This window comes from Aedes aegypti, chromosome 1 (assembly GCF_002204515.2).
Source record: "Aedes aegypti strain LVP_AGWG chromosome 1, AaegL5.0 Primary Assembly, whole genome shotgun sequence".
Classification (NCBI taxonomy): Eukaryota; Metazoa; Arthropoda; class Insecta; order Diptera; family Culicidae; genus Aedes; species Aedes aegypti.
Window position 1 is genome coordinate 276143563 of NC_035107.1, and position 13172 is coordinate 276156734.

General features: G+C 42.1%; 2 protein-coding genes across 6 annotated transcripts in view; both read left to right on the forward strand.

The window, feature by feature from the left end:
• LOC5572409 (papilin) overlaps positions 1-13172 on the forward strand; it is a 352322-nt gene that overhangs the window by 258436 nt on the left and 80714 nt on the right. The gene's annotated exons all lie outside the window — the stretch shown is intronic.
• LOC5572410 (cuticle protein) lies at positions 7732-8505 on the forward strand. Its single transcript, XM_001660309.2, has 2 exons — positions 7732-7805; positions 7870-8505. Exons 1-2 carry the CDS (start codon positions 7794-7796, stop codon positions 8392-8394), a joined length of 537 nt encoding a protein of 178 aa, XP_001660359.1. The 5' UTR covers positions 7732-7793; the 3' UTR covers positions 8395-8505.

Here is a 13172-nt window from a genome sequence, read left to right on the forward strand (position 1 = left end):
TTTGTCGGCTGTGTCAATCACTGTTTTGATGGCATCTACCGTTGACTTTCCTTTCCGGAATCCATACTGCCACTCCGACAGTCCACGCTCTCCCTCAGTGAACGCCATCAGTCTATTGAGGATGATCCTCTCCAACAGCTTTCCGAGTGTGTCAAGCAAACATATCGGCCGAAACGAGCCTGGTTCACCGGGGGGCTTACCCGGTTTCGGTAGCAGAACCAGTTTTTGCCTTTTCCACTGTGCTGGGAAATGTCCCTCATCTAAGCAGATCTGGAGTGATGTCCGGAACATATCTGGGTTGGCCGTGATAGCTGCTTTCAACGCTACGTTGGGGATACCATCAGGGCCAGGCGCTTTCTTCGGCTTCATTTTCTTGGCCGCCTCTATGAGCTCCTCATTGGTAATGATTGCTCTTTCTTCACCTTCCTGGCCATACGGTGTCGGTGGCCAGACCGTTGGCGCGTGTTGTGGGAACAACCCGTCGACGATAATCTGCAACTTCTCTGGGCATGTTTCAGCGGGTACGGCTGGACCACTGATCTTGGCCATCGCCACCCTGTATGCATCTCCCCACGGATTTGCATTGGCATCGCGACACAACTCCTTGAAGCACGTTCTCTTGCTCAGCGAAATTTCTCTTTTCAGATCGGCTTTCGCCGCCCTCAATGTTACTCTTCGCTCTTCCCTCTCACCATCAGTTATGGCTCTTTGCATCCGTCTCCTGGCTTGGAGACATCTTTTGCGGAGGTTGCCAAGTGTCTCATTCCACCAGTATACCGGACGACGTCTGTATTTCGGCTCGACCTTCCGTGGCATGGCAATGTCGCATGCTCGTACCATCGCAGCCGTTAACTCCTCCGATCTCAAGTTCAGAACCTGCTCTTCTCTTCTGAGGGCTTCCACGAAAAGCTCTTCGTTAAAACGTTTCGTTTTCCACATCTGCTCATGAGGTGTACTCGCTCTCTGTGAGCATTGTGTTCTTCCACCAATTCTATACCGGACCTCCTGATGATCGCTATGAGTGTACCCATCGCAGACTCTCCAGTTCAGGCCTCCCGTCAACACAGGACTACAGAAAGTGATGTCGATTATTGATTCCCGGCCATCTCTACGGTAGGTGCTGGTTGTTCCTTCGTTACCCAAGTCTACGTCCAGCCTTGCCAGCGCTTCTAGTAGACTACGCCCTCTTGGGTTGGTGAGACGGCTGCCCCACTCAACTGCCCAAGCATTGAAGTCGCCAGCGATGACGACTGGTCTCCGGTCGGCTAGCTTATCGGTTAGCTCGTCCAGCATCTCGTTGAACTGGTCCAATGTCCAGCGGGGGGGTGCGTAGCAGCTACACACGTACACATCGTTAAGCTTTGCAATAACGAAGCCTTCGTCCGCCTGGAACACTATTTCCTGGATAGGATACCTCCCCATCGTCCAGATTGCCGCTGTCTTCGCCTTATCAGCGATCCAGTTACCGTTTCCAGCTGGTACTCGATACGGCTCGGCAAGGATAGCTACGTCGCACTTCGATTCCGATACGGACTTCCACAGCAGCTGTTGCGCTGTGTCACAGTGGTTGAGGTTTAGCTGAGTTACCTCCACTGCGGTTTAGAATTTCTCGCTTGCTTGAAGGCCGGACACTTAGGGCCTCCCGTCGCGTGTCTGTTGCGACTTTTGTCCTTGCAGATCAGGCACCTTTGCTTATTGTTGCAATCTTGCGCCTTGTGACCTTCGTCGCCACACCATCTACAGAGCTTACTTCTGTCTGGTCCTTCGCAGTTCCGTGCCAGGTGGCCGTATTCCAGGCACCTGTAGCATCCCTCCGGTCTCTGGGAGATCTTCAGTGGACATACTGAACAACCGACTCGAATTTTCCCGACTTCCAGCGCTTTGTTGGCTGCGTCTACTGGGAGCTTTATGGACGCCGCCTGTGTACCAAGCGGTGCTCTTCTTAGCCGTACTGTCATCTGCACCGTTTCCAGATCGCACTGCTCCTTTATGGCGGTCCTCACTTCCTCTTCGGTGGTGATCCAATCCAGATCCCGCAATTGGAGTGTCACTTCAGGGCACATGGCTTTCACCTGCACCTTTTCGCCCATGACTCTCTCGGTTAGCTCTTTGTATGTCGAGCTTTTGTTCACCGAGTCTTTTTTTAGCTCGATGAGCATGTCTCCCGTCTGGGTGCGTCTGATCTTCTGAACGTCGGCACTAAACTCCTTTAGTTGAGGGTCCGTCCTCATGGCCCGCAAGACTTCAGCATAAGTGTCCTCGCTAGTTTTGACGACAACAGCTTCGCATTTTGCCTTCTTCCTGATTGGCCTTTGCTTTCTGGCACTCTCCTGTTTGCCTCTCTTCTTCTTGTTCCGGACCTCTTGCCATGGGATATCGCCAGGTCCCCCTCTGAGCACTTCATCCGCCGGTTTTGGATTTACGTTTTTCGGCTTCTTGGATACAGCCTGTCTTTCGTCTCCTGGTGACGACCTATGTCTTTTGGGGGTGAAACTTGGCGTAGTTCCTATTCCCGCTGACCTTTCTTTCCCCTTGCTGTCTTTCCGAGGGGCTATGCCGGTTTTTTCCGGCTGCACTACCGCAGCTGCCAGGGCCTTTTTGGTCGCCGCTAACTCGGTTTCAACAGCTTCAATCCTCTGCATCACTTTCCTCCAGTCCTTGACGGCGGATCCGAGGGTTCCTTGAATCCTTGCCACGAGGTCCTTAATGTCTTTGTGCACGTTGTGCCTCTTATCGACGAATTCCCGAAGCTCATCTACGACGGTTTTCGCCGCTTCCACCTTCGATTGCCTCGGGGGTAACTTCCACGCACTTTGCAGCTGATGTTGCTGCTGTCTCTCACGCTGCTCCTGCTCACTTTGCGACTTATCCCGCCGCTCCTGTGCACGTGTTCGCTGCTCGTGCAGCTCATCTTCGCTCTGCTGGTGTTCCAGCTGCTGCTGTTCCAGCTCCTGCTGTTGGCATTGCTTCGGTGGCGACCTCGGCAAGCCACTTTTTGCGAACGGATTCGCTGTTTCACCTACGTTGATGTTGTTAACTTCCATGCTTAAGGGTCCCCCCTCCAAGCCGCTATCTCCACCCGTCGTAAGTAGTCGTCCTTGTGATCCCATGGGTACCTTTGCTTGCAGTGAGGTCCACGCGAGGGCTGACACGGTCCTTCATGGGGTACCGGGTTCAGAGCCAGATCGACGCTAGTCAGGAATATCCATCTGAGCCTACTTCCACCAGCTAAGGTGGCGAGCTTTGAACGTACTAGGAGGCCTGCCACGGTTTTAACGGGACGGGGGCAACCGTTCCATTAGCCCACCTGCCGTTTCAGAATAGTGTCACCCATTCTTACTAAGGAAGTGGAATAGAGCGATTGTCAGCTCTAAAACGTCGTGTTGATACAGTCCTTGACCTTGTCCTTGTCCTTGCAGCCAGTATGCCGTAATTAGGATCTTACTGGCATCGATCCTAATGTGCCGGTTGGCACTCCAATGGTTGGGCTAAGGCACTTTGAAAGCGGTACCAGGTCGCTTGTTCAGGGTTACTTACAGATATGTGGTTTTTTGTAGAGATTCACCAGAGCCCACTGATGAACCCCCGCCACATCCTAGGTAGACCATGCTTGAGCCCCTGGTCAGATGGACCAGACGCTCGGCCACCTCCCGAAGGAAGTACCAAAGGTGGTATTCCATACGGCTGTATGTATGAGTTTCGCTTGGAAAGGGTAAAAATCCCAAGCTTCCACCTGGCACCTCCTCACTCTAGCTGATGTCAGAAGGACAACAGTGCCCAGGTTGCACTACCAGCTAAGTACGCAACCCTTAGCTGGCGGTCTTTGTCATCGTTAGACCCGTGGAAGCGTGAGGTAGGGGCTTGTGAGGACCAGAGCTATGTTGGACGCTCCTTCCTGGTTGTCGACTCACCATTTTGCAACCCACACCATTTTGCAACCCTGTGATTAATGTAGTTTCAATTTAAAGTCATGTCTGAATGTTGAAGACTGAACATAAAATATGTCAACACCTCTGGTGACGAACAGTACTTACATTTTGCAAATACAAAAGAGGACATGCTTGGGATGATTGTTAGTATGGCATCCATTATTACTAGAGATCAAAAAAAAACCTAAGCATCTCCATCATAAACACATGAGAAAGTTTCTGTTGGTAGGGTGGCTTGAAGAGTAATATCATATAGATTTAATTTGATAAGTTCTAGAATATGAATCAAGATAGCACTCTATCAGTCTGTAATGGAAACGTCTACACTTCTTGTGTCGAATCATTCCATTTTGTAATTTCAGAACAAGACCAATGGTATGTGTATTAGCAAAATATGAATCGTGTTTGTGTTGATTTTTTTTTCATAAATTCATAATGTAGCATTCATATAGTTTTCCTTATAAAGATATCTATTGACATATTTTATTTAACTGAAACAAAAACATGAAACGAGCTCACCAATTGGCAATCCATCGTCGATAGGGCAGCAACAAATTTTGTCAACCATACGAGCAAGAGAAAGCGAGAGGAAAAAAACACTATTCCTCGGGCCTTCTCGAAGCACTCTTTTTAATGAAATCTTTCCCATACCGGAATTTGAAGTTGTCCGGGATTTGAACCAAAACGATAAGCAATCGGTATCATTCGACAAGTCATAATATATGTGTTTCACCTATAAGTAAAAAGATATTTTATCGCTGACGAATTATATCTTTTTACAATAATTGAAATTTTGAGTCCAGTTCATATAGGGCTCCAGTAAATAATCCAGGAGTGTCCAGAGTTCCTTAAAGAATTCCTCTCGAAATATGTCCAGAAACTTTTCCAGAAATTTCTCAAGATACTATAACAAAGATTCCTCCAGGGGTGATACAAGAAATTCCTTAAAGATTCCTCCAGGGACCAGATTTTTTTCCAAGATAATCTACAGCGATTTCTGTAGGGATTCCGCTAAGGATTTCGCTAGAGATTCCTCCAAAAAGAATTGTTGTTCGATACCAGAGTCCAGCAAATTCTTCAGGAAATTTTCCAGGAGTTCCTCTAGATTTTTAAAGATTATTCCAGGAATTTCTGCAGGATATTACTGGGATTTCTTTAGCGGTTTAGCGAAAAGTTTCTTAAGGAGCTCTTGCAGAAATGCTTCCAGTGATTTCTCTATACACTCCTCCAGCAAAATATTTACTGGGAATTATCCAGGATTTTTTTCAAAAATTCCTCCGGGAACTTAAAAAGGAATTCTTTCAGAAATCACTGCAAGGACACTTCCAGAGATTCCTCCAAAGATTCTTCAAGTGAATTCTCCTGCTATTCTTCCAAAAACCCTTCCAAAGACTCATCTAAGCATTGCTCCAGGAAATACGTTACATGAATTCTTGCAAGAATGTCTTTAAGGCTTTCTCCAGGTTGTACTATGAGTATCTTTTCAAGGATAACTTCAGATATTTCTACAGAAATTCTTCCATGAATATTTCATCAAAGATCCTTCCAAGGGTTCTACCAGGAATTCCTCCGAGGATTCCACCAAATATTACTCCAGGGGTTCTGTAAGGAATAGCTTCACGAAGTTCTAGAGGGATTTCTTAAGAGTTTGCTCCAGGAATTCTCCAGGGATACTTTCAAGAAATTCACTTCATGCATTACTCTAAGGATTTTTCCAGTTTATCATTCTATATTATCTACAGTCGACTCTCCACAACTCGATGTTCTATAACTCGATATACTCTATAACTCGATGGATTTTTCGGTCCCTTCAAATGTCCATACATAGTGCTCTCCATAAGTCGATATTTCTATAACTCGATATCTCCACTAGTCGATGTCACGTGAGAGGGAAATTTCTCTCCATAACTCGATATCTATTTTAAAATCATTCTTATTTGAGGAAACATTATCAAATTCTTGTTCGGAGAAGAAAAAATACTAGCAAATTGTAATACATGTTGAAAAACATGGAAATAAAAAAAAAATAATGTCAGTCAATATAATGTGATTTTTCGACCATTTCGCAAAAAAGTTTTAAAATAATAGTTTGTAAAGTACAATCAACAAAATAATGTTATTTTCTTACAGAGGTGATCATTTATGTATTAGAAATACAGATATTTTTTCGTTCGATTTTATGATTTTTTGTTTCGGTACATTCCATAACTCGATAATTCTATAAGTCGATGGTCCCTTGAATATCGAGTTATGGAGAGTCGACTGTATATTATATTTATTCAGGGTTTCCACCTGATTTTTTTTCTAAAGATTTGTACTAGCCCTTATTAAATTCCTACAGAGATTCTCCGATGAATTCCTGCAGGGATTTTATCAGAAACTACCCTAAGAAATCCTCGAGGGATTCTACCTGAAATATATCCAGAGATTCGTTCTGGACTTCCAAAAATGTCTCCAAAGATTTCTCTAAGAACTCCTTGAGAAATTCTTCCATGGATTTCATCAGAAAGTATCATAAAAATTCCTCCACAATTTACCAGAAATTTCTCCCGGACGCCATGATCTGAAATTCCCTTTCCATAAATATTCCATTACTCTTAATCATACTAATCCCTATGTATGCCACAAAGCTGTAGCGGTCCAGCTGATGCTCGTGGTTTCGAATTCCGCTGGTCGAGGATCTTTACGGAATCGAAATTTCCTCGACTTCCCTGGACATAGAGTATCTTCGTGCTAGCCAATACACGAGTGCAAAAATTATCAATTGGCAAGGAAAGCTCTCTGTTAATAACTGTGGAAGTGCTCATGAGAACACTAAGCTGAGAAACAGGCTTTGTTCTGTGCTGTGTCCTTCTGTGTACATCGGTGTCATGGCAATTGATTTAGTGCCATTCGGAGTAGGTAATAGGGTAGAATCGTATTGAAGGATCAGCCAAACTCGAAGAGGTCTGTGTCCACCCATTCTAACTATGAAATCTATGATTTGTTTGGGAAGGTAGCTGCGTTGAAATGGTCCAACAACCTTATTTTAGAAACATGAGTAGCCAACCTTCGGTATAGTATTGCTCCATAGCTACAAGCGTTCCAACTGAGCTCAAAATGGTCCAAAATCTGACCAATTAATTCTGATTAAGTGATAAAACCCATGAACAGTGCGACGTAAATGCTAGTCTTCGCTTAAGGTTTTTTAATTGTCCTATCTTTATTAAACCAAAAATCATTGTTCATGTCAGTGCCCATCAATTATCCATTATACAACTACCATCCAAAGCAACTCTTGAAACAGGCTTCCCCGAAGTTTTATTGCGGTTTAGATTGAGGTAGGTTTGACCGTGTCCTGTCCAGCATCTGTTCAACACTTTCACTTTTTGTTCCATTCCTTCACATCTTTCGGTCGTATGTCGTCGGATGGAACCGTGATCATCTGTGTGTCACCACCCATCTTTCGCTCACTCCTCCCATATTAAGTCTCCGTTCTGAAAAAAAAAAACGAAACCTTGCGACAATTACGAACCATGTTTTGCCTGCGTTGTGAACTTGAAATATTGCACCGCGATTGCATAAGCTCTCGGTAACGAGTGGGCTCCTTGGCAACAGGAGCAAAACGAAACCCAAACCGGCTCCAGCAAACGAAACCGGCAGAACTGGACCCCAGACTTTTCCGAATTGTCAAGGTTTTTCTGGAATTGAATTTTGTGCAGAATCTCGTCGGTCCGGATCGGGTGGAGCACTTTTGATGGGGGCGAACAGATGACTGTTCAATATGATCGGCAGACGATATAAATTGGGCGTGGAGAATTGATCTCGGTACAGTTTGATTGTTCGTTTAGTACTGTGGATAACGACTTCAAGCAATTGAATAGAATGGCTTTCAAGGTAGGAGAGATTAAAAACCAAGAAGATTTTTAGGAGATTTGATGAAAATTTTCCAATTTTGCAGTTTCTGACTTTCTGCGCTTTGGTGGCTGTAGCACGTGCTGGAGTCATCTCCGGTCCAGCTGTTACGACTTATCAAGCTGCTGCTCCCTTGGCCAAAACGATCTCCTATTCTGCTCCAGCGTCTTTGGCTTATGCAGCTCCGATCGCCAAGACCCTCGTGGCTGCCCCACTGGCCAAGGCTGATGAATACGACCCGAATCCAGAGTATTCCTTCTCTTACGGAATCTCCGACGCCCTAACCGGAGACCAGAAGGAACAGCATGAATCTCGCAGCGGAGATGTTGTCCAGGGATCTTACTCGCTGGTTGAGCCGGACGGTTCCAAGCGTATCGTTGACTACACTGCCGACCCAGTCCACGGATTCAACGCTGCTGTTCGCCGTGAATCGGTTGCCGTCAAAGCGATCGCTGCTGCCCCTGTAGTTGCCGCCAAGACCGTCATTGCCCAACCAGCTTTGGCCTCTTACTCCGCTCCACTTGCCACCAAAACCATTTTGGCCCAACAACCTACCTTGTACCATCACTAAAATGCATAATAGGCATACGAATTGTTGCTCATTGCATGTAGCTGTTATGACTGTTATAACTGAATGATCTAGAATAAGAGGATTTTTGAAAAGCATGTTCCATGTTTTAATTGATCTCCTGCTGGGGAAATCTATTTATTATTGGTTTTTCTCTCTCTGAGTGTGTTGTAATAGATACATCTCAGAACAGAGAAAAGAACATGTAAGAAATGCCTTTCCCTGCACCGTTCCCCATCCATCTGCCTTTTTATTAATGAATGAACCTCCGCATCGCGTGTAACCGAAACATGTGTTCCTCCTGTTTTGTCGCTTTTTTGTCACATGCTCCTCTCGCGGTAGTGACTTTGTTAAACGCACGGGGGGAGTCACATGGTGACAAAAAACAAACGAAAAAAATGTATAAATATAAATCCGACCCGGTAATCTGGTGAGCCAGTACCGCAGAGATGCATCCCACGATGACGGTGATGATGGAGAAAAAATCACTTTTCTGCCAGGGGTGTGTGCACTACAATTTTATGCCGATGATGTACCAAGGAAGTAGTCAGACGGGGCAGAGAGGGGGCGTCAACCCGCTCCTCCTGGACCATGTCAAAAAATCGCTTGTGTTTGAAATTTGCAAATATTGTATCCAGCATATAAAATAATTCAAGTATAATTTTTCAAGCACACGTTTTAAAATAATAAACAAATCGATGTTTGCTTTGCATGTGCCTGATAGACACATAATCTACATATTGAATCTACAATAGTATTCCCAAAACCATTTCTTGATTTTTATTAACGAATTTCAATAATGCCCTATTTGCACATACACTTACACGTTTGCAAAGTGACTCAACTGTCAAAATTTTTGATGCTAGCAAATACACCGTACATACGCTCATAGTTGAATGACTTTTGTGCACAAACAAAACATAAATTTCGGTCAGCGGCTACACAAATCAGTAGATTCACTCAAAGAAAGGGAAATCGAGGGATTCGGATTTTACACAGCTGACGAATCGGCTAACTGATGAGGGGCATCGTTAGTATCCTCTTTGAGACAATATTTCTCATAAATGTTCGTTCTCCATCTATTATTTGTTACTAACCGTACCTTCGCTGAACCTGTTAGTCGAGTTGAAATTAGAAATATTCGAAAATCAATATTCATTGTAGTTGAACATAGCATATGATGAATTAAGTTACTTCATCAAGTTTTTATGGGAATCTACAAACCGGCATAAGTGCAACTTCAAAACAGATACCGGTGTATCTGATGTTACGTAAGTGTAAAACGAACTGTCCAACCGACTCATCAAGCAAGGTGTATGTAACAATCTAGATATGATAAGTAGCAACGAATCATCATGGTGTATGTGACAAGCAAAAGGGTTTATTTCTCGCAAAACTAGATCGCCCTAAAAGTCGTTGATTACCGTGTGTGTAGCTTGTTGTTGTTAAGTTAATTTATAGACCGAGATATAAATTATCACCACTGGGATATTGAGGGGTATTTCCTCCTCATCGTAGCATTATTTAAGAATATGTAAATCCATTCGTTTGCTCAGTATCGTCGAGCCGCACTCACGGTTACCAATGGATTTTAGTGTAAGATCATAAGTTACGCGAGAATTGTTGTTTTTTTTTCTATCTAATTCAAAACAAAACTCGAATCGTTCCAAGCTGAGGGGTACGGACTCGATTGTTTCGGTCATTCAATAATTTGAACCCAATATTTTCCACCAGTGCTAACCGTTGTTTGTTTGCTTGTCTCGCAGGAAACCAATTTCGAGGTGCACGCTTAAAATACTTCACACAAAGTCTATGCAATTTGATACAGGAAATAAATCCAATATATTGGCTGGATCAGATAATTTCTAACCGTACATTAGTAGGAAGTATATGTTACAAAAGTTTTCAAAAACTTATGCATCAATAAGACGTATAACGTTTCTCCAAAAGTTAGCAGTTTTAGTGTCACATAAAATGTATAACATTTTTTAGCGTGACTCAGTAATGATCGCGAACTCCTATGCACACTCAGATGATTTTTATGAAAAGTTTAGCTTGACAGCAGCCTGGCTGCTTGTTGATATCCAGTTCGCATCCGACGAGTTCCGTTTGTTAGATACGTCGTTTTGAAAAATTATGCTTGAATTGAGTCAATTTGATTTATACCTCAAAACCTTTATATAATCACGATTCTGAAGAGATCTTAGGCAGTGTTCAATCATTACATAACACTAATATTAACAATTTCCCCTGTTTCCGTAACGCTTTTTTGTATGAAAAAATATGAAATTATAGTATGAATCGTATCGTTTGTGCCTACCACCAACCTCCTCTTAGAGTGAAACTTAATTTGTGAACGGTGACTTACAATAAATTATGGAAAGGTTTAATTAACAGTTCACAATAGATATGCGAGAAATTTTCCTAAAATTTATTCCACAAATTCCTTATGAATTTATTCTGGAATTGCGTGTTATATTATTCTGGATAATATTCCTGAGATTATTCAAAAAATTTCTCCATTCCATGGACTATCCCATAAATCTTTGATGGGAATGCATCTCTCGAAAGAGGTATGTTTTGAAAGTGCCTCTAATTTAATTAAATCCATGAATCTGAAGGGAATTCCTCTCAAGACTTATTCATACGCTATATAATAATCTATGGAGTCCTGATGGAACTTAAAAATACATGAAACTTCTTCATACTTTGTTACAGGGAATTTACCTTATTCAGTTCTTTGGGATACATCTTATCAGATATATCTAGTTCTCACATGAGAATCATATTATTTAGATCTTTCATGATATTCACAGTCGAAAGTATAAGCATAAGTTGGATTGGAATCAGATTTATACCAATTAGTGGAGTACATGTTGAAGAAAAAGGAAGTTGGTGTCATTTACACGATCTGACACAGTGACTAGAGTAGGATAACTATAAACCGGTGAACATTTCGAAAAAAAATCTAATATCTAATGGGTTGCATATACAGTACTGGACAGAATAAAGTACGCATTGGCCGTTTTCCCATACAAAATGGTCAAGTTTGGAGATCTGAATCTCAGCTTTTAGTGTTCCGATTGATCTGGAATTTAGACTCCAAACTTGATCATTTTGTATGGAAAAAACGGCCAATGCGTACTTTATTCTGTTCAGTACTGTAGCTAGCGTCTAAACGATTCCATTGGAGACAAAGGAAATCTATCAAAGGTGGCAGAAATATTTTTTTTTTCTCCATTTGCTGAGTGGATACGAACTAATGAGATTTTTCCAGAAATTAGCCTAATTTTCATTATGAAATTCTTACGGATCGCATAAAATAATCGAAGAATGTCTGCAGGAATAATTCCTCAAGATATTCAAAAAAAAATTATAAGGAATTTCACTATGAACATCTCCAAGCATTTTTAGGAATCCCTGAGAAAAACATTTAGAGAAGTTTCTTAGATAAATAATCCAGTAATTTATCAAAAAGTTCTACTTCTACTACTACTGTTATATGCGAACATTCATTCTTCCAAGCATACTTAATTTGATTCAGGAGTTTTTTTAATGACACAATCTTTTGTCCTTTAAGGTTTTACTGTAATTTATTCATGAATATCTCTAGTAACACACCTCAAAATGAACCCACAGGAAACTTCTCAAAATATTCTCTAAGTCTTTTCGGATTACACAAATTATTGCAAGCTATATCTAAAGAGAAATTGCTGGATAAATTCTTGGTGGAGAACCTGAGAAAAATCTGTAGTGAATCAAGGAGAATTTTTTCAAAAACTGCGGGTTGAATTAAACGAATTCCAAGTAGTGTTTCTGAGGAAATTGTTCATTACTATTGTAGAGGATTTTCAAATTTTTATAGGGTTTTTAATACGGATCGAACGAAATCGAAATTCAGCAAAACCAAGCTGAGCGTCGTGGGTTCGGATCCCACCGGTCGAGGATCCTTTCACGAGGGACATTTTTTCAACCTCCCAGAATACAGAATATCTTCTTCGCACCTGTCACTTTACAAAAAATGCATAAGTAGGGGATTGTCAAAATAATAGGGACAGACAAAAATAGGGCCAAATACGGAATGCTGTAACCTTGTCAACGATTGACTGATTTTAGTTCTTTAAAAATACTGGATGGGTCAACTAATCTAGTTTTGAGGTGCTTCCACGTAGATCATATATGACCACCGGATACCGGTGATAATCCAGATTTACGGAAGCATGTCTTATGCCAAGGTTTCTCAACCTGTGGTCCGCGGACCCCTAGGGGGCCGTGTCGACTTCTCAGGGTGTTCGCGAAGCCATTGTAATTTTTCATGATTGATACATAAACGACAGATCAATACTTCCAATTTTTTCTGCTAATAAGAGATAACAAGCCCTATTTTACTTCGCTGACTGTGCATGTTTTTTTTTTTAAGTGCGAACGAACATAACATCGTTCTAAGATGTATCCAAAGGAAATTCATGATATAATTTTGGCTAAATTATTGGCAGGTTGTTCCAGCTTCCTGGCGAGACCCCGGAAAATTTCTTGCAAGTTTTTTGCGCACTATCAACTGAATAAATTGGAGAAGAATTTTCTATTTCTAAAATATCATACCATTGGTCAAATCATCTCGAATTTATAAACATCATTTGAGAGATTTTTGACTTATATCTGCCGTAATGATTCTAAAAATATTACTGCAAAGATTCTTGATCTGACAAGACTTTTGAAGAATTCCTGGCTAAATTTTAACAAACCCCTGAAACAGCCTCCAGTTGGCTTCTTAAAAGATT